This window comes from Eumetopias jubatus, unplaced genomic scaffold (genome assembly GCF_037043125.1).
Source record: "Eumetopias jubatus isolate StellerSeaLion01/CBP00866 unplaced genomic scaffold, mEumJub1_p1.0 scaffold_12, whole genome shotgun sequence".
Lineage (NCBI taxonomy): Eukaryota > Metazoa > Chordata > Mammalia > Carnivora > Otariidae > Eumetopias > Eumetopias jubatus.
Window position 1 is genome coordinate 51,732,714 of NW_028274818.1, and position 26,528 is coordinate 51,759,241.

At 44.3% G+C, this 26,528-nt stretch overlaps 1 protein-coding gene across 2 annotated transcripts in view; it reads left to right on the forward strand.

The window, feature by feature from the left end:
• The window catches only part of TNR (tenascin R), a 79,464-nt gene extending 74,398 nt beyond the window's left edge, over nt 1-5,066 (forward strand). For both annotated transcript variants that reach the window (XM_028123060.2, XM_028123061.2), the window contains 2 exons: nt 3,828-3,991; nt 4,947-5,066. In XM_028123060.2, coding sequence (XP_027978861.2) covers nt 3,828-3,991; nt 4,947-5,066 — 284 coding nt within the window. The remainder of the gene's footprint in view (nt 1-3,827; nt 3,992-4,946) is intronic.
• The last annotated feature ends 21,462 nt before the right edge of the window (nt 5,067-26,528 follow it).

The following is a 26,528-nucleotide window of genomic DNA, read 5'->3' on the forward strand; positions in this document are numbered from 1 at the left end:
GTCAGGTGCAAGCAAGAGCACTAGAATGACCCTCACTGACCACGTTTCTTTTCATTCCTCCACAAGAACCAAATACATGCTCACGTTTCCTGTATAGATTTTTATGACATTTCTACTAAGTAGAACAACCATCTCTATAAGCTCTGTTGCATTAATAGTTTTATCGGAACATAATATCCAGTCTGCTTCTTAGGCTTTGCCAATCTGTTTCCTGGGTTCTATTATAGCACATTTCATAAAAACCTGTTTTGCCAAACTTTCTACTGTTTGGCACACAGTTATTAGTCCTTTCATTAACTCCAATTTTAGGGCTAAATGCTAGTGTATAATTTTAGCAGCATTTTTATGCCTCTGGGGATTAAGAAGATCATCAAGGTGTTGCCCTTCCGAATACTGCACCTGTCCAAGTATTTCTCTTCTCAGCCACGTGTTGTTACTCCATAGGAAGACATGCTTTGTTATTGTTCATATTGGAGATTATTCCCAATGGCAGTTGGTCAGATCTGCCTGAGGTGCCCCTAATGATAGCTCCAATTTACTACACGTTGGGCATAAAAGAACCATTGAAATGGAGTGTATTAAACCAGATATCAGACTAAATCATTTCAAGAAAACCTGATACAATCAACTCCCTAAGATTAGAATGGTGCCTATAGAAAAGTAGTTCTTATTCTTCCCACAGGAAGAAGAGCAAGCCTTGCCCCTTGCTCCCATGTCCCACCTTCCTCCCACCTCTTCACCTGCTCCAGGCCTTTGCTTCTCTCTGCCTCCTGTGGGCTCAGCCACTGCTTCCTTTACCGCAGCTCCGTCTTGCTGCTGGGCCCCATGGAGGGCAGGACTGTGGGACCGCACTCAACTCTCATGTCTCCTAGGCAAATCCTGCCAGCAAACTACCAATCATCATAAATTAATCACACTCTGACCCCTCCCTTCAAGTATTCAGTTCATCTTCCTCAAAAGATGAAAACCTGGGCTTATGTAGGCTGCCCCCTTCTCTGGGCAACTCTACCCAATGGTTGCTCTGTTGAGACCAGAAGGACTCCAGTGGGCAAGAGCCCATCCTCTCTTTCTGGCATTTACCATTGCCCAATTCCCCTGGTCTTTATCTTGACCTGTTGCTCATTTTATTGGCCCTACTGGCAACAATGCATCCCATGGCCTCCAATCCACCTTCAGCCCTTTCTCCTGTCCCCATTTCTCAAGGCTACAAAAATCTAAGTCTCTAGTCAGGACTCTAACTGGAGTAGAACTGAAAATTCCAAATCAAGTTGTCAATAAGAGGTTGTTGAGCAAACCCTAGAAGTTCATTGCACAAGTTACAGGGACTCAAAAGAAGCATAAGACATGGCCTCTGCAAGAACTAAGCATCTATTTTTTTTATTTTTTTTTAAATTCATGATTTCAAAGTGTTCAGGTCAAGAGCTTTTATTTTATTTTTTAAATATTTTATTTATTTATTTGACAGAGAGAGAGACACAGCGAGAGAAAGAACACAAGGAGGGGGAATGGGAGAGAGAGAAGCAGGCTTTCCAAAGAGTAGGGAGCCCGATGTGGAGCTCGATCCCAGGACCCTGGGATCACGACCTGAGCCAAAGGCAGATGCCTAACCAACTGAGCCACGCAGGCACCCTAAACATCTATTTTTTAAAAAGAACCACAAAAGAAATGGTACTCATTTCCAGCTTACCAGGCACTCGTTGGCCTAGGAAGGAACAACATCTGGCTGGTGTCCCAATGGTGAGGGAAGGCAAACCCTGGAAGAGAAGTCACGGAAGGAGCAGTTACCCTGGAGGGAGGGCCCCTGGCTCCCCAGGGCAGGGTGTGAGTTCAGAAGAAACAGAAAGAAGATTGGGGGAGGAAGGGCCTTAAAACCAAGGGACTATGGTGAGCAGTGAGGAGCCATGGTAGGTCCTGAGTCTTTTGGATTTGGGGGTTTTAGGAAGATCAATGTGACGCCATAAACTGAATAAAGTAAATCTGAGTGAAGAACAGAGACAAGTTGTCGGCTGCTGCATTAATCCTGGTAGGAGATAATAGGAGACTTAACTAATGCCAGGAATTAAGAGAAAGGTATAAATCTGAACAGCAGTTTGAGAGAGAAAAACCAAGACTTGGACAATGTACTAAATATATGAGGTGGGTATGAGGCAGAAATGGGAAGGGAAGCCAGATTTGGGGAGGAGATAAAGACCAATGCTGGGATGTGGCCAAGGCAGCTGCAGGCAAACATCGGAGAGGAAGCTGGAGAGCATGCTGCAGGGCAGCGGTTGAGAGCACATTCTAGATTACAGAAGGACAAGCAGGAGATGAGAAGATAGGAGGTGAGTAGAGGCAACAGAGTCAAACCGATGGTAAAGAAAGGGTCCCTAGAGAATAGGATTAATCCAAGAAGTTTTAAAGCTAAAGGATATGAATATGATTTAGGATTGGAGGAGATAAATATGCTAAAATATATAAATATGAAAAAGAAAAAGATAAGAAATCTTTTCTGCCTTCTACCAGACCTGGAAGAAATGGGAAAGAATGAGTTTCAGGGGAGCACCTGGGTGGCTCAGTTGGTTAAGTTTCTGCCTTCAGCTCAGGTCATGATCCCAGGGTCCTGGGATCAAGCCCCACGTGGGGCTCCCCACTTGCGGGGAATCTGCTTCTCCCTCCGCCCGCCCCTGCTCATGCTTACTCTCTGTCTCTCTCTCTCTCCCAAATAAATAAATAAAATCTTAAAAAAAAATAATAAGTTTCAGGTAGTGGGATTAGCTCTCAATGGACACAAAACCAGATTCCTTGGAGAAGATGAAAAGGAGGGGACAGAGACATACTATGTTGAGTTAGGAATCCAACTGATCTGAGGGGATCAGGCTTCCTCATAGGATAAAAATCATCCCCTCAGAGTTAAGCTGTGGCAGGAAGCAGTGGAGGCATTGAGTGGCCACCATGAATGCGGACTCAGATACCACAGATGACCTAGAACGGTGGTCTCTCGTAGTTTAAAGCAACCTCAGAAGCATCTACAATAACATTGATTCAACAGCATACGCCCCTTCACGACATCTCCAACCACAAGTCCCACCAAAAGTTTAGCCGATAGTTATAAACTAATTAAAGTTTGATCCCTCGCCTCAAATACTCAATTCATATGAGTCCCCTGCACAACATCCCAGCAAGACAACATCCAGACACCTCTGTTTGCCTCTAAGGCTAGAGATCTTACCGCATCTCCAAGCAGTCTATCCCATATGCAAACTTCCCCAAGATACAGCCCTGCTTTTCCCAACCACTTCTCGGACATGATTAGAATTTTCTCATCATGCTTTCTCCTATGGATAGGAAGTCGAGCTGGCTGAGATCCCTCTTTACATGTGGCACCAATTTCTGAATGTGGGGTTTTGGGTGAGGGTTGACCCGGCCTAATAAACCATGGAGAAGGCCAGGCCGTGGATGCACGGTGGTAACCCAGATTGACTCAAGTGGCCATGGCTCATCACTGTCTCCTCTGGGGACAAAGGAATCATGAATATTGGTGCCCAGTGCAGGCCTAGAAGAAACAGATAGAGGTATGAGGTGGACTGAGTGGACAGAGCTCTGAGCAGAAAGTCAGAGGGATGAGGAAATGGGTTGCTGAGAGCAGCAAGGAAGCAGCTGACCCAGGGGTTAAGGTAGAGTGGAGTTCCGTACAGCCCAGCTGAGGAAATGGGTGGAAACGGGAGAGGTAAATGGAAGGTCCCTTAAGTGGAGGCTAGGTGTGTTGGGAGTGGGTCAAATGTCCAGACAATCCTGACAAAAGAGGGACAAATCAGATGGCCTTACGAAAGCATCTTTTTTTTTTACAGGGGACTCCCTCAGCTATCATCAAGGACGCCCTTTCTCCACAGAGGACAGAGACAATGATGTTGCAGTTACCAACTGCGCCCTGTCCTACAAGGGGGCCTGGTGGTATAAGAACTGCCATCGGACCAACCTCAACGGGAAATATGGAGAGTCCAGGCACAGTCAGGTAGGTGAAGCTCGCCGCCGTTATGAATGACCCAGGGCTGTGAAACCCACCGTCACTTAGCTTTATGTGTTCAGTGCACAAGTGGGTGCACTTACATTTCCCTTTGTTAAAAAAAAAAAAAAAACTCAGTCTTGAGAAAGGACCATCGTGAAGAGGAAAGTAAGGCAGGCCCTGAAATAAGGGCAGGACAAAGCAGAAACCAGAGGAGAGAAAGAGAAGCATTTGGACTCAGAAGTTAGAACTCACCCAGAGAAGCCTTTGATCACCACTACGTTCCATTTCATTTCTTCATCTAAACCATCCCATGGAGAGCTTATCAATTTTAGGAACAGCTTCACAGGCTCAACCTTATCTAAAGAAGGGTCCCAGGAAAGGAGAGATCAGAAAAACCAGTGTAAACTGGACTATGTTTCCCCATTAGAGACTTCAAGTCCACAGGCTGGGCTGGGTGATACGATGAACAACTGGGACTTTCCCAGTTTTAGCACCCAAAGGCCAGCAGCCAGGGAAACCCCTCAGTCTTGAGCCAACCAAGATGGCTGGTCACCATGGGTGGAAACTACCTGACTCTCCCATCAGGAGTGAGCAGTCAAACACAATCATTCTCCACAAAATGCTCGTATACTGTTGGGATTTTGAAATTCAACACCAATAACCGGTACATGCAAATCTTAAAAGCCAAAAACATAAAGATGGCAGTAAAAAATGACCTGATGTACAGGCCTGATGAACACTCAGGCCACAGGCATGCTTAAAAAGAAAAGCTGGAAAGAGACCCAGCTCCTTGGACAGTATCAGGAGCTGGGCCGCAAAGCTTCCCGTTAGTGGAGAATGGCTAAGTCCTCATCTTGGATTCCCTGTTCCTGGTGTTGTCCCTCTTTTCAAGCTGGGTGTTCCACCGGCGGGGGGAGGGTGGGAGGTGGTGACCTGACATGCATGTCTTTCTCCTTCCTAGGGGATCAACTGGTACCACTGGAAAGGCCACGAGTTCTCCATCCCTTTCGTGGAAATGAAGATGCGCCCCTACAACCACCATCTCACGGCGGGGAGGAAACGGCGGTCCTTGCAGTTCTGAGCAGTGGGCGGCCACGGGCCGACTGACCTTTTCTGTCATTTGTTTGTATTTTATAATATGAAACAAGGGGTGGGGGGTAAGAGTACTGTGCTTTGCAACAAGGGAAGGGTGTTGGAGGAAGCAGGATGTAGCTTCTCGTGGGTGCCTGCTGTCCCAGGCCTGGGCCTCGGTCTCCATGCTCCCACCCCCCTAGTCATCCTTAACCTTCGCCTCCTTTCCCACCAAGGAGGGCAAGTCTGGAATGTTTTAAAGAGACCAACTTAAAGCAAGTCCTGGGGTCAGATTGCTATGGCACCAGGCCTTCTTTCCCTGGACTCCCAGGAGTTGCCTTTCACTCCCAGATATTCGTGCTCTGGTCACTGCCTTGGATGGCCAGGTTCTCACAGCAGCCCCTGGGAGAAGCCTCGGGAAGAGAGCTCTGCCATCAACAGCCCTTCAGAGGAAACAGAGTAACCTCACCCCATCCCAACAATCCAAGTCCTTTTTAGTGGGCCAAAGATTCTCGTCTTCTGACACTCTTACCAGCCAAGTGTCCTATTACCTTTTAAGAGCGGTGGCCTCCTTCCCAGCCCCAATTAATCCTGTGCTCCGTCCATCCTACCCTTAGGCCCCCACGGCCCCACAAGCCCAAGGCATTGTCCACACCTGGCTCTGGGCTGCATAGTGGCTGTGTTCCCTGAGGGTCATAAGTCATTGCCCCCTCTCTAGGGTCAGCCAGACAGAACTTCCCTTGTGGGTGAAAGGGGGAGATGGTTGCGGGTTGAGCACTTTGGGGTCAGACACTGAGGAAAGGACAAAAGTAGAAATCAGGGCATCTGCCATTTGAGATTACAGGTACCGTGGGAAACACAGACCTTACCTAGCTCTATTTTCTTATTTCTGGTCCTATTTGTCATGGATTTTTTTTTTTTTTCTGAATTGCAAACGGAAGGCCTCATTTCTGTGTTCAGCCAAGCTCTCCTTAACGTGGGTGGCTTAATAAGGGTCAGAAGAAGAAGTTATATGACCAGTCAGCCATTCCCCTGACTGATAATTCCTGGAAAGAGGTGAAATTCAGGAGGAGATTGTTTTTGTTTTTTGCTCTTTTTTGTTCCTGTGGGAAATAGGAATGACCTCTGTAATGAGTTGACATCATGAGAAGCCTTTCTCCATCTTCTTTTATTATTCTGCCTCTGAGAGGAAAAATGAAAAGTGCCAGAAGAAATTACATCTGGAAATCCAAAGGTGAATAGGGGATGACTGTGTGCCTACCTCCCATTTTATGAGATGTGCTGTCTTCACTACGGTGATTTGATTTTTAAGCCCAAGAGAGCTGAAGGCTCTAAAAACCATGACCCTTTGGCTTCTCTAAATCCAATGTCAGCGGTAGCTATCCCTGAGGCATCTGCCAAAATACTCTCCTGGCTCCCCAGCTGCCCTCCCCTTTGCCCCTCGCGTTCCTCTTCTGTTTTCTGTAATGCCCATGGTTAGCCAAAGTGGGTCATTTGTTCCTTCCCCAACCAGTTGCCGGAAGAGCCGGAGAGTTGGCAGTTTCCTAATGGAAACAACTACACTCTAACCCAGCTCTGATCCCCAGGAAAGGACAGTCCCTTGGGCTGCTGATCACACTTTATGTGGATGAAGCTGGCTGCCACTAGCTGCAGGCACCCTGCCTTAGCGGGCCTCCAAGGCCTTGCCCACCACTCTGTGAGGCTGTGACTGACAAACCTGGGGCTTGGAGACATGGAGACCACATCACCATTTCTCAGGTCAGCATGGGCTTCAAAAGAACTAGGAGAAGGAGGAAGAAAGGGAAACAGTCCTTTCAAGAAACATGTAAATTAAATGTGATTCAGCTAGAGAGTGGGAAACCAATGAATAGTAGGGAGCACACTGAAAGGAAACTGGGGGCTAAGGTATAGGCCCATCTCTGCCATGTTGTTTGCTCTGTGACATCATCAGGGAGGTGGTTTTCTCTCTCCAGGCCTCAGGTCCCCCCTGTTGAATGGAAGCTTGGACTAGAATGGCTATCAACTTCCTTTTTGGTTTTGATAGTCAATAATGCTAGTTTCTGATCTGAAAATCTAAGTAGAAATTGGCATTGATGAGAGAGCATGACTAGTAATGGAAATTCACCAGAAGCCCTGCTTTATTTAGGAAGGAAGGAAGGAAAGAAGGAAGGAAGGAAGAAGGAAGAAAGGAAGATTCAGAAGTCATAAATAAAACACACACACACACACACACACACACACACACAGGAAAAAACACTGCAGAAAAGGTAATGCCAAGTAAGAGGCTGAGTCCCTTTTGCCCATAAAAGCAGAGCCCAGGGGCCTGGGTGGTACCAGTACAGCCTACCTCATCAAGGGACCTGAAACGAAAAGAGATTATGATTCCTTGTGTGGTCAGTTCAGGTGAAAGCCAGAAAGTATCAGTGGAAACCAAAACTCACTTTTCATTACAACCATTTTACCCTATGGAACATTTTTATAAATAGTATCTGCAGCATTGCCTGAATTCATTTCAAAAACTTTTTAAAGCAAGAAAAGGACTTCAAAGATTAGCTCACCCAACCTCCTATAAAAGGATGTATAGATTCCTTTTATTAAGTTGAGTGATTTTCTCATGAGCTTTTACCATCTTCAAGAGACACTGTGCCCGTTCTCTCCCTAAGATCCATGATCAACTAAGCTCAGAGCTTCTTAACTTCACTCACTGATTCCTGCTTATCTTGTTCCTCCAAATTTGTGTTCTTCCCAAGGGTGGATCCAGTAAGCGATATTCACAATGCACTCACCTACACACACCACTTGCTCTCAAGGGACTCACAGGAATAGAAGTGGACTCTGCCCAGAGGCAATTTAAGTGCAGGATTAGGATTTAATCCCAATCCTAATATAGGCATTTACAAACCAACAAAACCTACCAATGACTGCAACAGACCCACTGCCTAGATCCAAGATCCAGTTTTTCCTTTTCTCATTTCCCCATCAGATAAAGACAGTTCCCAACACAGTAACTCCCGTTCTTCAGGGTTCTTTCTGGAAGGTGGGAGAGAGCGGCGGGGGGTGGAGACCACAAATCTGTGGAAAACACCCGCTGGCTTTTAGACTGGATTTAACTGGAGGAGGGAGACTTGCTAAGTGTGGCCACAAGGTGGCGATCACCATCCCCAGTCACGGCCAGTAACTATGAAACATGGTGGGGATTGAGGACAGCCAGCCCCTCGGGGTCTCCAGAACTCACACCAAACCAAGTTTCAGGAAAACCAGCCAACTGATTTGCACACGGGATTGAATTGTTAAAGAAAAAGAACAATAAAAACGGCAGCAAGGAAATGCAGAGCAAACTTCCATAAATAGTTAAATCCACCCTACGCCTCACCTACACGCCCCCCAACTGGGCTGCCCAAGCAGAGGTAAGCCACCTCCCACCCTGTTCCCTGGAAACCAACCAGTTCCCTGCACACTGAAAACTGTTATGTCAAAGACAAACCCGAAGAACCAAGGTTGCCAATGAGCTCAATGCCAAACCAAACAACCTTAATCACATTTATACTTTTAAAATCTGGTCCCAGCACAGAGCTGTAGATTAAGGGACAGTAGGTCATTATGGAATCGTTTCAAAGAGCTCTTTTAAAAGCATCAGTTGAGGAAAAGTGGAACCTATGAGCAGTAAATGCACCAAGCTGAGGAGGCTGAAATAGACGAGCTCATGACCTGGACTTGCAAGTATTCCTGGGAAATGAAAACATTTTTCTTCTTTTTCTTTTTTCTTTCTTCCTTTTTCTTTTCTTTTCTTTCTTTCTTTTTTTTTTAAATTTTAATCTCTGCCCAGAATTTCAGGAAAGGTAGAACTACTTATTCAGGGTCTGTGCTTGCTTTTGATCACTTGACTCCTATTCAGTCTCATTCCTACTTCCTTTTCTTTCCCTCCAAAGCGGACACTCTTCTTGTATCTCACTGTCTAGTCCTAAAACTTTGAAAAGGAAAGATTCAAACTTCAGTTTAGTTCCAATAATCCCACAGAAGATGGAATAATTTGTTCATTGGCTTCAAACTTGCCAAGGTCTTGGGACCTTGGAGGCCTGGGGGGGCGGGGGAGATCTCTGAAGTTTGGGAGTCTGCCTCTTACACAAAGCTCCAGATGCCAGGAGCAGCAGACTCAGCTCCACCCAACCTCCCTGGGTGGCCCGTCTTTCTCCAGATATCAGTAACAGAGAGGTTCCACGCTCAGGAAAGGCGAGACAACATGCTGGCTTCTGGGTGATGCCTGTAGCCTCTCTCTGGCTAGACCTCCTGGTCCTTTGGCCATGTTCCCAAACATCTTTGACTAAATGCTCCCCCATACTTTTGTTTCTTCCATAACTCCACCCCACACAAATGTGACCAAGTTTCCCTCAACTGTACTCTAGCATTTTGGCACCACCAGGCCAAATGAGAATTCACAGAAAATGAGATCTCCAAAAGCAAGGAGGGAAAAAAGGTCTAGTATACTTAAGTGGGTGTGTTGTATAGATACAGGTCCAGTTTGAAAGAATGGCTCTGGTTCATGCTAATGGTAGCCACATTTGATTTGCTTATGTCCATTCTGTGTACTTCAAGCTTTGAGAAATAGCAGGGAAGAAGAAAACATAAAATATAAAACATAAAATAAAATAAAACAAATAAAAGAAGCTGATGGATGATTGGAGACTGAAAGCAAGCCTTCTACCAATGGCCCACAGTAGAAGTACAGAGAGCAAGTGTAAGGGTCTAGGGACCTGCATTAATTCCTTGAGTTCTGGTTTCACCTCCCACCAGAGAGCTCCTGTCAGTTCACCACCTCAGGAGAAACTAAGGCACCAGAGCCCTGTCACTGCAGAAAATGAGAAGCAGAAGGGCTTAACCAGTCCTGCTTGGACCTCACTTTTCCTTCACAGCACTCGCAAGCCTGATTTGTCATCTCCAGCATTTCTGAGTAATTTTTCAAGGTCACCCCTTGCCTGAAGCATGACTTCATTGCACCTGCAGCACTTCATTGTCCAAATGTCCTTGGCAAATCTCACAGTCTTTGGACAGTGTTGCATTTTCTCCAAACCAGAAATCCTCCCTCCTTCCCAAGCTTAATAAGGCTATTGCAGAGTATCCAAATAACACAGCTCTTGTTTCTCAGATAGCTCTGCCCCCTCTGTTAACTTGACAAATCAGCTCCTCCTTGTCTGCTGTGAGGCTGGGCTGATGCTAAATTTCCAATTCAGAAACATTTAACCCTTTTCGGTCTCACCGAATCTGCCCTTCCAGGTACTGGCTTTGGCTCATTGGCACCATGGGCTTATGGAAGCAGAGCAAGATCCCAGGAGGCCTGAAACATCTAAGCCACGGAGAGGGTCCAGATGTGTGACCAGGAGGCAAGTGCTCCAAGGAGAACTATTGTTTTCTTCCCATTTCTGGTTTAGCAGCCCCAGGGACACCCTGTGTTGCCAACATCCTGCCATCGGATGCCACTGTGTTCAATGCTGCCTCCAAAAGACAAACGTTGGGAACATATCTTCAGAGCAGGAGGGAACTGGAGACCATCTAACCTGACTCTCTCATGTCATACTTCAGGAAAAAGAAGTCCAAAAACGTTAAGCAACTTGCCCAAGTTCACACAGCTAATTAGTAACAGAGCTGAGATCAGATCTGGCATAGGCCTTTTAATACTTCTCCCCCAAAATAAAGACTAAGAGAAATGGTATTTATTACACTCCTACTACTTTCTAGATGTACTGTGCTAGGAACTTTACCTGTATTACTTCATTAAATCCTCACCACAGCCCTGACTCAAGTTTAACCATTTGACAGATGAGGAAATGGAGGCACAGAAAAGTTTAGTGACATGCCCAAAGTCACATAGGTCTAAGGAGAGCCATAATCGAATCCCTCTGTCTAATTCTAAAGCCCTTGCTTTTGCCGTGTCAGGAGACTGCTGCCCCTTCTACTTGTTTAGCCAAGTGGCCGCCATCTTGGATTTACTAATGTTTGCACAAAGGGGCTTCTGAAGCCACTTCTCTCTGTCTTCTAAGAAAAGGGAGTTCTTATGTTGTTTTTTGCCACATACTCCAGGGGACCTTCCACCTCACCATCAGAAGTAAGAAACAGCCAGATAGCTCTTTCCTTTTCTTTCTTTCTTTTTTTTTTCTCTTTTTATGTTTTTAATTGGGGAGGTAAGAAAAAGTTCCACAGCAGGTTGGTAGCAGTTAAAAAAGACTAGGACACAAACATTACGTCCCCAACCCTACTCCTTTGGGAATATAGTGGCCTCTTTCCCACCCAACATTAGAAGAGTAGGGAATTCCAGAGTCATTCTTCTCAAACTGGGTAGACAGGGTTGGCAAGATTGGGGAGAATAAACATGGTGCATGTTTCTGGATCACCAGTTTTACTCCAGAACTTAAGAGGAAAGGAGTTATATTATTAGTATATTGAAACCAATATAGGCAGTATCAAACGTAGAAATCCCATGAATTTTTAGGCTAAAACTAGCAGGCTGCAGACTGAGTGGGCTCTTTCCTCCCAGACTTTCATGAGTACCATGAGAGTGTCCTCGTAGGGACACATCAGTGGAAAAATTGGGGAATGAAGATAGAAGAAGGCAGTAGACGGATGTTACTTACTCCCCTTTTCCAACCTGCCTCTACCTCCTCAGTGGGGATGTGTGTTGTCATGGGGTCTCAGAGAACAGTTAGGTACAATCTCAGTTCTCTTTGCCATACTGAGGAGTTTAGAAGGAAATTGGTACTGGGTAAATTGTATCTTTGGCAGCCAGGCCCAAACTCCAGAAATGAACCCCTTCCTCTCAACTGAACACTACTTAGCCATAAAGGAATAGATTTCCCCAAGAAAGAACTTGGCATTTCATGGTCCTCTCCCATATGGAGGCTGCTGGGGGAAGGTGAGATACCTCTGTGTTAGATGCAGCAGACGCCATGGTTTCTACAAAAATGTCAGCCAAGTAAGTGCCCCCCTACCAACCCCCTTTCCCTGCCCATGCCCTCTAGATTCACACCATGGTTCCACAGACTCAAGGGTCAAAATCTAGATGCGTTACCAATAACATCAGTCTCCTCCTTCTTATCCTGAACACACACCCAGGCATCCAGTCATTCCGACTTCAGATGCACCCCAGGCCCACGGGGCCTCTCAGGTACCCTGAGCAAGTCTCTGTGACTTTGAGGGAGCTGTTATGTTGGGCCCGGGCAGCTGAAACCCACCCTGGTGGTCTCTAGATTGTTGTTCTGAGAAACCATAAGCACCGAATCCTCCAGGCCCCCCGAATTTGAGTTTGTCGTTTTAACCTTTAACGGCCTTTTCAGGTAAAAATAACACCGACCAATTTACTGCCTTTGTAGCTACACTGTGCTTGGGAAAAGCATTTACTTAAAAGAAAGACTGGAAGGAAGAAAAAAAAAAACAAGAAGAAAATGGAGTACATACTCCTCAGGTGATGTACACTTTAATGAACTGAAATAAAAGTAAAAACAGAGGATGGGAGAGGAGAAGCCAACCTCCCCCTCCTTTCGTGGCACTGTAGCTCAAAGACTGGAATCTCCGCTTGTTAACCATTGTTAACTAGTATTTTTAGTCCTGATTGCTTTTAGCTTCTGTATAGTTCCTTTTTTAAACACATTTTCTATACGTCAATAAAAGATCCAGAAGGAATGGTGTGCGTCTTCTGAGTCCTATGGGGAACTGGGGAGGCATGCCTTTCTTAATGGCCAGCCTGCCTTCTCCTTTTCTCTGGGCCTCCTCCCCTCCAGGTTTACCACCACTTCTGCCAAAAGATCTTCTCTGCATCACCTTGTTCTCATCCCTGAAGGTCCTGCTACTCCACCTGTGTCCTTTGCCGTCCTTGATCCTGTTCTCTCATTATAGCCTTGCTGCCCCTACCTTCCTTCCTCTTCCCACTATCTACTCTTCCTCTCTCTGCCTCTCTCTCTCTTCCTCCTCCACCTCCCACCCGCTCTGAATTCTTCATCTCACCCATTGCTTTTACCCTCAGAAGAGGTCCCTGACGGGTGCTAGCCTCTACTGGATGCCCCAGCTTCACCCAGACCAGTCTGGTCTATGGTGTGGAGCCCTTGATAGGCCACAAAGACTGACTTGCTGTCCGGTTCCCTTGACCCAAGAGTGCCCAGTGGTAGCTGGATCTCCAAGGCTCTAGTGCCATCTAGGGGCACTGGCAGAGACTATTTAATTATCCTAACTTGCCCAGCCTGTCTATCCTCAGCTCAGTCTCCAGCTCCTGTGACCACCTGCCTCTCAGGCGTGGTCACCTGGGAAAGCATTCCCCCTTTCCCTCCCTTGAAAATGAGCCCTGTGCACATTGTAAGATCAACTCTCACCTCCAGACCCTACAGGTAAGACCCGGCCAGGTAACAGCCCGAAGAGCAGGGGCATGAGGGAAACTTCCATCCAGCTCAGCTCCACAAGCATGCAAGGTAGAAGTGTAGAGGAGACAGTAACAGAGCAGAGTTGGGGGCCTGAGCCCAGACAAGTCCTCCCCACACCCTCATTGGAGAGGGAGGGGCATTCCAGGAGACTACCTAAGGGGAGGGGCGTCTACCTGTCTGAATCTTATGACAGTAGGTATTACCCAAGGGGGACGGTGAGGAGGAAACCGCACAAATCAGAGTAAGAGGGCATGGAACATCATAACCTGTAGAAGCAGGGCTAGGAGTGGCAGAGTCTTCATGTGCTCCCGGCTCCCTGGCACCCCAGAAGGAGTCTGATGACAGAGATCGCCACAGGCCAGGGGTAGATGGAGCCTTATGAAATTCCAAGGCAAAGAGGGAACAGTGTTTCTCCATGTTCCCATGTTAAAAGGGAGATAGAATACCTTTAAAGAGGACTTAGAGAATACTTTAAAAATTTGGAAATAAAATTGTTTTTTTAAGTTCCATTCCTCCCAGGATTTTCTAGGCTCCAGCAGTCCTGTTCCCAAACCTAGGCCACGTGAGCAACAGGGTCAAAAACCCCAGCTTCCAGTCACATGGCAGTCTCCCACTGAAGCACCTGCCCTGTGCCAACACTTTTCAGAGCCTGTTCCCTGTGGCTCATTTCCTCTTCCCTCATAATTTCCTAAAAAACATTTCTGTGAAGGCAGCAAGAGAAGACCTTTAAAAGCAGCCCCATTTCCTGGTCTTCTTTGAAATAAGCCACCCCGGAAACCCACACCTCAGGATGGTGTTACCTGAGGAGGGACCGTTGTAATATGCAGATAAAGCCCATGGCCTGAATTTCACTCTGGGTGTTATCTGGGAAATGGAAACTAGACATATACAGTGGAACTTAAAGGAATTTCAGTAATTAGTATTTATTCTTGAGGTGGCTGAATGCTAACATTATGTTTTAACTTAAATGAGTATGATTCACCCATTGCTTAAGACCTCTGGGTGCATTTACAAAGATCTGAACACAAATTTAATAATTGCTGTGTTGTGGAAATGAAGAACTGCCACAGGGAAAATTAAAAGTGGATTATTAAGCAAGAGAAATGTTAGCAGCATTAGTAATCAGTGCAATTACCAAGAACCCAACCTAAACACAGTAGCGTCTTCTCTCCCACAATGACCCCAGTGGCCCTGGGGACATGTGCCTCCACAGCCACCTCTTGCCAGTCAGCAGAAGGACATCATTAAGGAATAAGGGCTCCTGGGACCCATCTCTCCTCTCATGTGATGTGCACTTGTACGCTCCACTCCACTGCTCAGGCTTTCCAAGAATCCTAGAAAGAACATGTATTGGACTCATAAATCCACACATAACCATGTCTCTTGTTCTTCTTTCCTCATGTCACAATCTGAGTTCAGTGAATACCTACCATGGATCCGACCCAATGCTGGCTCTGGATGGCCGGGGACAAAGGCCTGGTCCCTCCTTGAAAAGATAGAGTCTCTTTTTGCCTCATTCTCTTTCCATCCACTTGCACCAAATTCCCTGCTCCCCAGCCCAGATGTTCCACACATATGTGGAGGAAGCCCTGCACTTCAGAGGTTTTAAAATAGGTTAGGGTAAAATTTCCAAATGTATGTTTACACATTCATGAGGAACTGGGAAGAGATGTACAGTAAAAGAACTCAGTTAAATAGGATGAGGGTTGTCATTTCAATATGGACAATATTTTTTTTTAAACTCAGACACATTTCAACCACTTCAAATGTTAGGGAGTGGCAATTAAGGAGCTCCTCGAATCCAAAAAGCTAACAGAACCTTCTCAAAGGACTGATTACTATAGAATCTTCCTTGGTTGGGGGAGCAGAGGGGAGGGAGGGCAGTCCAAAAGGTTCTGGTACTTTTAGATGTTGATGCCCTTTAATGCTTGAAATGAGACTTGCTATGATCAGAGATCACAGCTAAGAACTCATTCATAGCTTGTGTGAAAGCTTTGGGTCTACTCTTCGTGACAAACAATAAGCCCTTTGGAGATTTCTGGGAAATGAGTATAAATCACAAGAAATGCAGTAACAATTATGAAAATTCAATATGCTAGCTGTACAGGAAATTTAAAGATCCAAGAAAAACAGGGAGAACAATGAAGAAATGTATAAATTACTTCTGGGCGCAGGGAGGTACCCACCGTGATTTGTGACCCACGCTCACTTTTTATGACTTTTTTTTCCATAAATAAAACCCACAGAGTAATAACCAAAATTTATATTTACAACCAAAGCTACATGGAAACAATGACAACCTAGGTTGCTATCAAAGGCAACTCAGCTGACTTGTTGACACAGGAGCATGAGGAATCACCAAAGAAGGTCAAGGTGGAAACACCTGTCCTCCTCTCCAACCATCCCAACCCCATCTGTACCATTTAAAGACCTTGAGAGGTATTCATGTAAATTTAGTCTTCAACATTTTCTCTTCCAAAGAAACGACCTGAATTTTAACTCGGTTTGAAATGCCCATGCTTGCTACGAGGCAGGGTTTTAATACAGCAGTGCTCTTGGCATTTTGGTCAGATAATTCTTTGTTGTGGGAAACTGTCCTGTGCATTGCAGAATCCTTAGCAGCATCCTTGGCTCTTCCCTACAGAATTCCAGGAGAACCACCTCCATCCTACAAGTTGCAACAACCAAAAGTATCTTCAAACACTGGCAAATGTAATTTTGTTGTGGGGGGCAAAATCTCCCTCAGTGGAGAAGCACTGTTCATAGGGAGATTTATCACAAAAAGATGACTTCAATCCAGATGTCATCAAAGCAACATTTTAAGAAGCCAGTTCATTTCAATCCAAAAGACTTAGGAGCCCCCTAAATGGAACACTGCTGTAGCTTTTCTATTGAATTTCTTTTTATATAGTTTCTAAATGTTTGAAAAGCATGTATCTGTATTTTATTTTATTATTTTGTTGGAATCACTCAGGGTATTTTGGTGGTCCAAGATTAGATTCCAAGGCAGGGAGTAGAATTCATAAGATGGTGCTTACAGAAAATGAGAGTTTGACTCTGGTTTAATTTATCATGGCTATCCAGAACTCAATTAAGTTTCAAATCAAGGGTCACTTGTAAATTAGACCTTTTGGCTCTGTTGCTTTACCTGATGGACAATAATAAATGGTATTGATTGTTTAAGATCTCCAAATACCTCAAGATCTCATGTGTCCTTTTTTCTCAAGAAAAAAATGAAATCAAGGCTGGGGGAGGGGGGCTATGTTAGGCACCAAAGATAGGAGGAAGGGAAGACTTTGTCTCAAATCAAGGCAGCTTGGTTCAGGATTCTGATCATCTGAACAGGGAAAGCCAGTATCACTGCCCAGGCCCCCAGAAGAATGTGGATATCAAAGTCACATGCCTAAGAGTATTCTGTGGTGTCAGGGAAAGCAAAGGGTTTAATTGACACACACACACACACACACACACACACACACACACACACATACACCCAAAGAAAACTTTGGAACAAAGGGAAATGGAGCAAAAAAAGAAAAGAGATAGCCGTCCATGAAAGAAACCTACTGTATTTTCAGCATGGGGCAGAGGAGGACACCTGCCATTGAACCCCTTTACCTAGCTCACCCTCACAAACAAGCACTTCAGTACCCAGGAATGGGGATGCAAGGAGGGATGCCATTTTTACTTCTAGCATTTCAAAGAAGTCACAAGGTCTATCTTTCTTTCCTATTGTCCCAGCCATGCCTGTGGGGCCACTTGGCCTAGTTTTGTGCTCAGAAAATGCAGTCACCACAGTAGATCTCTGCAATGTTCTGTTAGCTGTGAAGGTCATAAGGGATCAGGAAAGGGTCAATATGCAGTTGTGACTGGCCAAGGTCACCCTCGCAGTTGCTTCTCCTGGTCAGATGGGACATCTCTGGTTCAGTCCCTGGGAATCCAATGAGGTCCTTTCCTGCAGGGTTGTGCACAGCCACAGAACTCACAGCAAGGGAAGAAAATTGGGGGCTCACATTTTGGTGCCAAAGAAGATGTCCTGCTCTGGTTCATGATGGTTTTCACCACAGGGTCTTCTTCCAGATCAAGAGCCACTGAAGCAGATCAAAAAGTGCCTGTCCCATTAGGGTCTGGCTGCAACCCATTATCAGATTTCCAGAATCACTTACTTCTCTTCTAAGACCAAGCCACTTGGAGAAGCCAAGCCCTCCATTTGGATGGAGAAAAGAGCTTATTTTCTTTCCTGAGAGTAAGAGGGGATGGGGAAGGCATTGGAAAAGCCCCAGTGAGGCGTGAGCCCCTCATCTGTGAGCCCCTTGAGGGCAGAGCCTGGGTTTCCCATCCCACTCTGAACAGTTAGCTCAGTGCTCCTCATAGACCTAATGTAGAACTGATATAAACAGAACTGAATCAGTCCTACCTTAAGTCTGTGAAAGAGACTCAGTTAACTGCTATAATTATGTTGAAATTTAGGATAGATCCCTAAAATAGCATACTTGGAGACTCTGAAGAACAGAGGAGAGAACGCTGGACTTTAGGTCAAAGGCTTGTGTGGCATTTTGCCACTTACTGGTAGTGTGCATGAGGGGAAGTCCTCCTGCCTCTCCGAAGCTTAGTGTCCTTGTCTTTAAAATGGGAATAAGAATAACTGCCCTTCCTACTTCACAGACTACTGTGAGAGGCGAAATTCAATGGGCAGAAAAGGCTTTGAAATGGGTGTCATCACTATGGGAGACAGTGTTAATTTGGTGAAAGTTAAAGGATATTGACAAATGTCCTCCAATCTCAAATACCTTCCCAGCAGTGTTATGACCTAAAGTGTCGCTAATCTGGTTCCCTAAAGCAACTTATTGCCTTTAAAAAATGCCCTGGGCAAAGTAAGAGCATCAGCTGGCTATCGGGGATTAGCTGAGGGCTACCTGAGAGCAGGAAGGGGACAGAATGGGGAAGGGGGCAGATGAGAAGCCAGAGAACAAGGAACAGAGGACACAGGAGGGGAACAAAGCAGCCATGCTGATGCCAGCCCCATGGACGACTCTTCTAGAAGACAGAGGAGAAAAGGACCAGGCTGCATTGAGAGCCAGCCCAGTATGCTCCAGAACTACAGACTAAGGACAGTGTGGTTCCAAGCTATTTCCCCACCCTTCCCTGGGACATAGAATGAGGACCAGAGGAACCTTAGGGCACTCAGCAGCCACCACAGAGATGCTTAGTAGCACTCTTTCAGATGGGTAGGGTGAAGACACTGTATTTATCAAAACTCCCACCAGGACACCACACTTGTGGTTGAGGTCTGCTAGCTTCGGCATGAGCCCCTGGAGGCCATGCTTTTAATAGCATGAATGATGATTTCTAGGGAGGGGGGCCTCTGTCTGGTTTCCAGGAGCTGTGGACTTCAGTTTTATTGAGTGTAGTATCTGGGGCTGGAGCTGAACTGCTCAAGGGACAGAGAGGCTGAGCACAGCCATCAGCACACCCTGCAATCCCCCTACGAGGGCCCACACACTTAGTCCCACTTCTACATAAACATGAAACAAATATTTAAAGAATGTTCATTTAACATATGGTCCTCTCAATTGATGCAGAAAAAGCATTTGACAAAATACAGCATCCTTTCCTGATTAAAACTCTTCAGGGGCGCCTGGGTGGCTCAGTTGGTTAAGCAACTGCCTTCGGCTCAGGTCATGATCCTGGAGTCCCGGGATCGAGTCCCGCATCGGGCTCCCTGCTCGGCAAGGGGCCTGCTTTTCCCTCTAACCCTCCCCACTCTCATGTACTCTCTCTCTCTCATTCTCACTCTCTCAAAATAAATAAATAAATCTTTAAAAAAAAAAAACTCTTCAGAGTATAGGGATAGAGGTAACATTCCTCAAGTTCATAAAATCCATCTATGAAAAACCCACAGAGAATATCATCCTCAATGGGGAAAAGCTGAGAGCCTTTCCCTTAAGATCAGGAACACATCAAGGATGCCCACTCTCACCACTATTGTTCAACATAGTACTAGAAGTCCTAGCAAGAGCAATCAGAAAACAAAAAGAAATAAAATGTATTCAAATTGGCAAAGAAGAAGTCAAACTCTCTCTTTTCTCAGATGACATGATACTTTATGTGGAAAACCCAAAAGACTCCACCCCCAAATTACTAGAGCTCATACAGCAATTCAGTAATGTGGCAGGATACAAAATCAATGCACAGAAATCAGTTGTTTTCTTATATACTAACAATGCATCTGCAGAAAGAGAAATTAGAGAAACGATTCCATTTACAATAGCACCAAAAACCATAAGATACTGTGGAATAAACCTAACCAAAGAGGTTTATACTCTAGGAACTGGAGAACACTCATGAAAGAGATTAAAGAAGACACAAAAAGATGGAAAAACATTCCATGCTCATGGATCAGAAGAATAAACATTGTTAAAATGTCTATGCTACCCAGAGCAATCTACACCTTCAATGCCGTCCCGATCAAAATTCCAATGACATTTTTCAAAGTGCTGGAATAAACAATCCTAAAATTTGTATGGAATCAGAAAAGACCCCGAATTGCCAAGGAAATGTTGAAAAAGAAAAACAAAGCTGGGGGCATCATGTTGCCTGATTTCAAGCTATATTACAAAACAGTGATCACCAAGACAGCATGGTACTAGCACAAAAACAGACATATAGACCAGTGGAACAGAATAGAGAGCCCAGATATGGACCCTCAACTCTATGGTCAAATAATCTTCAACAAAGCAGGAAAAAATATGCAATGGAAAAAAGACAATCTCTTCAATAAATGGTGCTGGGAAAATTGGACAGCCACATGCAGAAGAATGAAACTCGAACATTCTCTAACACCATACACAAAGATAAACTCAAAATGGATGAAAGACCTCAATGTGAGACAGGAATCCCTCAAAATCCTAGAGGAGAACATAGGCAGTAACTTCTTTGACATCGGCCACAACAACTTCTTTCAAGTCACATCTCCAAAGGCTAGTGAAACAAAAGCAAAAATGAACTTTTGGGACTTCATCAAGATAAAAAGCTTCTACACAGCAAAGGAAACAGTCAACAAAACAAAGAGGCAACCCACAGAATGAGAGAAGATATTTGCAAATGACACTACAGATAAAGGGCTGGTATCCAAGATCTATAAAGAACTTCTCAAACTCAACGCCCAAAAAACAAATAATCAAGTCAAAAAATGGGCAGAAGACATGAACAGACACTTCTCCAAAGAAGACATTCAAATGGCTAACAGACACATGAAAAAATGTTCATCATCATTAGTCACGGGGAAATTCAAATCAAAACCACACTGAGTTACCACCTTACACCAGTTAGAATGGCAAAAATTGACAAGGCAAGAAACAAATGTTGGAGAGGTTGTGGAGAAAAGGGAACCCTCTTACACTGTTGGTGGGAATGCAAGTTGGTACAGCCACTTTGGAAAACAGTGTGGAGGGGCCTCAGAAAATTAAAAATAGAGCCAGCCTATGACCCAGCAATTGCACTCCTGGGTATTTACCCCCAAAGACACAGATGTAGTGAAAAGAGGGGTCATATGCACCCCAATGTTCATAGCAGCAATGTCCACAATAGCCAAACTGTGGAAAGAGCCAAGATGCCCTTCAACAGATAAATGGATAAAGAAGATGTGGTCCATATATACAATGGAATATTACTCAGCCATCAGAAAGGATGAATATCCAACTTTTACATCAACATGGATGGGACTGGAGGAGATTATGCTAAGTGAAATAAGTCAAGCAGAGAAAGTCAATTATCATATGGTTTCACTTATTTATGGAACATAAGGAATAGTATGGAGGATATTAGGAGAAGGAAATGATAAATGAAAGGGGGGAAATCGGAGGGAGAGATGAACCATGAGAGACTATGGACTCTGAGAAACAAACTGAGGGTTTTAGAGGGGAGCAGGGTGGGGGGATGGGTTTGCCTGGTGTTGGGTATTAAGGAGGGCAGGTACTGCATGGAGCCTGGGTGTTATACAAAAACAATGAATCGTGAATCACTACATCAAAAACTAATTGATGTATTGTATGGTGACTAACATAACATAATAAAATAAAATTTAAAAAAATAAAGAATGTTCATTTGAAAAGACAATTATTCTAGATGCCCACATGTCTCAACCCAGCCTGTCCTCAAATTCTCACAGAAGCCCCACATAGGAAAAGTGTCTGTTTCTGCCCCTTCAGAATGGACCTGAAACCTCCCACCAACAGAAGCTTGGTCTCCCAGAGAAGGCCCCCATATCCACTCCAGTCCAGCTAGAAGCTGGGCACTTGCCTCTCCTCCAAACCCCTTCTAATGGACTGAGATTGGAGGAATGGCTTGTCACACCCAGCCCTGATTCTGTCTGGTACTCTAGGGGACAAAGAACTCATAGCCACCTTCACAGCCACTCACCTGTCCCAGGTCCTGACCTATAAAAAGAAGAGGAACAGAAATGACCACATTCACACTTGGTGCTTGGTTCCTGGGAACACAGACAAGTTGGCGGTTCATTGGGCCAGTAGTTTTCACTTCGGTGGCATTATATGGACTGTGACAGATGTGCTGGGGCCCCGGAGCCTCTCTGCTGCAATTTTCCCCATCAAGGCATGACATTCACCCTGAAAGCAAGGCAACACCTCCTCCCCCAGAGCACCCAGTGCCAAAGAGTCCTGCCAGGTGGAGAGGAAACCATGTCTTTCAATGGAGCTTCTCGCCTGAGTCACCCAGGTGTTCTTGCCCTAGAGCATTCCTTCACTCGTTCTGTCCCTTGTCCATACAGTCATTCATTCACGCACTCAACAAAGAGTCACTGAACACCCCCTAACAGTCTGCACTGTGCAGGGAACTGGTGGAAAGCCAGGGCGGCTGGGGCACAGCTGGGTGGCTAGTGGGTACCATGGATACAGATGGGAAAGAGGGCAGGACCTAATCAGGCAGGGCTCTGCAAGCCATGTGCAAATTTGAATCTATTGTAACAGTGGCAGGAAGCCACGGGAGGACTCTAAGCAGGAGTGCGAGATGACCATACACACATTTAAAAGAGTTGGTTGTGGCTGTCGTGTAAATGGTGAGGGGATGCAAAAGATCTGGGGGGGAGCGGAATGCAGTAGTGGGTCAGATGAGAAAGAGAAATACTTGGACTCAGGTGGTTTTAGTAAAATCGGAAAGGTAGATATAGTCAAGAGATGTTTGGGAGTAAACGGACAGAAATTGAACATGTCGATGAGGAACAATACACAGAATGGTGTATAGGATTCTGGGTGGCCCCACTGGTTGGACGGGGGCTACCCAGGAAGGGAAAAGTCACTGAGAGCCAAAGACAGGAACTGCATTTTGAACAGCAGCTAGAGACTCTCTGAGATATCCAGCCAAGAGGGAAGTTGCATGGGCAAGACTAACGTCCAAAAGAGAGCCAGAGGTAGAGTTCTTTGGGGATCACATACAGGGCTGGCTTCATGGCCGTGTGACTTATACAACAACACAGGGCCCCACACTTACAAGAGCCCCACACTTGGGTTTAATGCTCTGCTTTCACCACCTTGACATTTTTATTTTGCATGAAGTTCAGAAAATTCTAGCTGGACTGGGGTAGATATGGGGGCCTTCTCTGGGACACCAAGCTTCTGTTGGTGGGGGGTTTCAGGTCCATTCTGAAGGGGCAGAAACAGACACTTTTCCTATGTGGGGCTTCTGTGAGAATTTGAGGACAGGCTGGGTTGAGACATGTGGGCATCTAGAATAATTGTCTTTTCAAATGAACATTCTTTATTTTTTTAAATTTTATTTTATTATGTTATGTTAGTCACCATACAATACATCAATTAGTTTTTGATGTAGTGATTCACAATTCATTGTTTTTGTATAACACCCAGTGCTCCATGCAGTACATGCCCTCCTTAATATTAGCTGGTCCTAAACATATAATATCAATAAAGATACAGGCATGGATTCATTCATTCATTCCACAAACATGTATTGAGCACTCGATAAAACAAGAAAAATTAGCATAATATACAGTATGTGAGACAGTGATAAGCCTCTGAAGATAAATAAAGGGGGATGTATTAGTCTGCTGGAGCTGCCATAACAAAATACCACAAACTGGGTGGTGGAAACAACAGAAATGTATTTTGTCACAGTTCTGAAAGCTAGAAGTTTGAGGTCAAGGTGCTGGAAAATTCTATCTCTGGTGAGGACTCTCTTCCGGCTAGCAGACTGTCACTCCCTCACACGGCCATTTCCCTGGGTGAACAGGGCAGGAGAGGGGAGAGGAAAAGAGTACCCAGGTGTCTCTTATAAGACTAATAATAATCCTGTTGGATCAGGGTCCTACCCTTAGGACCCCATTTAACCTTAATTACCTCTTTAAGGGCCCTATCTCCAAATACGATCCCTCAGTGGGTTAGGCCTTCAACACACAATGCACCCCATGCACACATGAATTTGGCAGGAGGGACACAATTCAGTCCATGACAGGAGGTAGGGAATATTGAGGGGAGAGCAGAGGCTAACAGCTCTCCACCTGTGTCTTCTCAGCCCACCTCTGAGGTCCCCTGTGCCTTCTGTGACTCTTCCCATTCATGTGGACAACATTTTACCTCAAGCTCCAGTGCTGTTCTGCAAAGATGTTAAGGAATGAATATCCCCTGAAGCAATCCTTAAATAATTAAGGAAAGGAGCTGATGGACATCCCTCAGCTTCCTTGCTTCTGAGTATGACAGTTCAGAGGTGTGTGCTCCACATCATTTCTCAGGGGGCCTTCTGGAGCCCTCAGAGGTGGCCTCTCACTGACCAGCTCTATGGGCTTTCAGCCCTCCCCTTTCTCAGTTCCACACTACCTCACTGAGCTGCCTGTGAGCACCTCCTAAAAACAGACTTGCACTCACTGTTTCATGGTCTGCTTTTGAGACAACCCACATTGAGATAGGGATTTTCCATTAAAAATAAATAAATCAGGCCGGCGAAAGCCTCAGTGAGAAAGTCACATTGGAATAATGACCCATGAAAAAGATGGGGAGCAAGCCTTGGGGATATCTGACACTACAGCCTTCCAGGCAGAAAGAATGGCTTGTAAGAAGATGACCTCAAGCTGGAGCTCGCTCAAGTCCCAGGTGAACCAGCAGAAGCTGGTTTGGACAGATCCGGATCCAGGGAGAGTGGCCGGAAATAAGATCTGCTCCGTGATGGGAAGCCAATGGAGAGAGAATGAGAGCCACATATATAATTTTGAACTTTCTCGTAGTTCACATTAAAACAAGTAAAATGGATTTAATAATATTTTATTTACCCCAATATATCCAAAACACTGCTTTTCAACATGTAATCAATATAAAAATTTTAAAAGATATTAGATTCTTTTTTGATATTTATCTTCAAATTCTGGTATGTATTTTACACTTACATAGCTTTTCAGGGGACCCACAATATCCAAACTATTTTTCTAAGAATACTAAGGTAATGTTTACCTTTTTCATCGCATTGACATTTGCACCGATGGTGGTAAAACTGCAGGCACTTTATCACAAATCAAGACAAATGGCAATAAACCTTGCACCCATAACCATATTTTTTACTCACAGGAAAAAAAAAAGCCAATTTCACTTAAGAAGATCCTTGATGAAAACGTAAAAATTATTAATTCTATTACATATTGACCCTGAGTTCATGTCTTTTTAATTCTATGTGAACAAGTGGAAAAAATGTTTAACGTACTTCTACAGACTCTCAAGTACACTCATTGTCTCCAGAAAAAAGAATTCGGGTCATTGTTTGAGTCACCAGCTGAACTAGTTGCTTTTTTCATAAAACACCATTTTTACTTGAAAGAACAACAGACAAATATGGGTTTTTTGACATGGGCATGTGGCAGAAATTTTCTCAAAAATAAGTCAAGTAAGCCTGTCATTTGGAGAAAAACAATTGATTTATTTGTTGCTAGTGATAAAATTTGAGCTTTCAAAAGAAAACTAGAATTTTAAAAAACTTGTATCTATTATGCTAAGCTTGACAGCTTCCCAATACTTAAGAACTTTCCTGATGATATCAGTGGTGGTGTTAAAAGATGTGATTTTTTTTTATTTTATAATAAAATATGTCAAATTGGGAAGATCTATGTAGCTCACCGAACATTTTTTTCTATTAATTTGCCTGTTGATTTCTATATTCTAGTAGGAAGCATTTGTCTGTATGCGCATTTAAAATATCTTGTTGCACTCTTGTTTTTCCATTCCCTTGATGGTGTCTTTGACTAAAGAGAGTTTCTGATTTCAATATAATCAAATTATCAATCTTTCCCTTCATAGTGTTTGTTGGTCTTGTTTTCAGATTGGAAATAAGAATGCATTCTCTTGTGTTATTTGTGATTTTACCTTTTGCATTTAAGTTTTTAGTCTACCTGGAATTTTTTATTAGGTAGAATTATATGAAACCACTTATGTTTGACTATTTTTGACCTACAAAATGAAGGTTCTATATGGTTCAACACAATATATGATGTGAGGCAGGAATATATTTTTATTTTTTTCCATATGAATAACTTTTCCCAGTACTATTTATTTAAAAGTTTATCCTTGACCACTGATCTGCCCATGCTACCTTTCCAATATAAGTCTTTTTGTCAATTCCAGCCCTAATACCACATCATCTCAATTAAAATAACTCTTGTTATCTGTAGGGCAAGACCTCTCACCTTGTTCTTTTTCTTCAAGAGAGTTTAGCTATTCTTGACTCCTTGAACTTCCAAATAAATTTCAGAATCAGTTCGTCAAGCTCCACCCAAAAAAATTTTTTTTGGAATTTTTATGGTAGTGCATCAATTCTATACATCAATTTGGAAGAATGGGCCTCTTTATGATGTTGAGTCCTCCAGTCAATGAACACAGAATATCTCTCAAATTATTATATCTTCTTTAATGTCTCTCAATAAAGGATGGTGATTTTACACATATTTTATTAGATTTACTGCCAAGAAATTTTGGGGTCTGTGATTTTATTTTACCCTACCTCCAAGCTAATAAGCTAGCCTGTTCTTGTTTGGTGAATGCTAGTAGAAGATGTGAGAA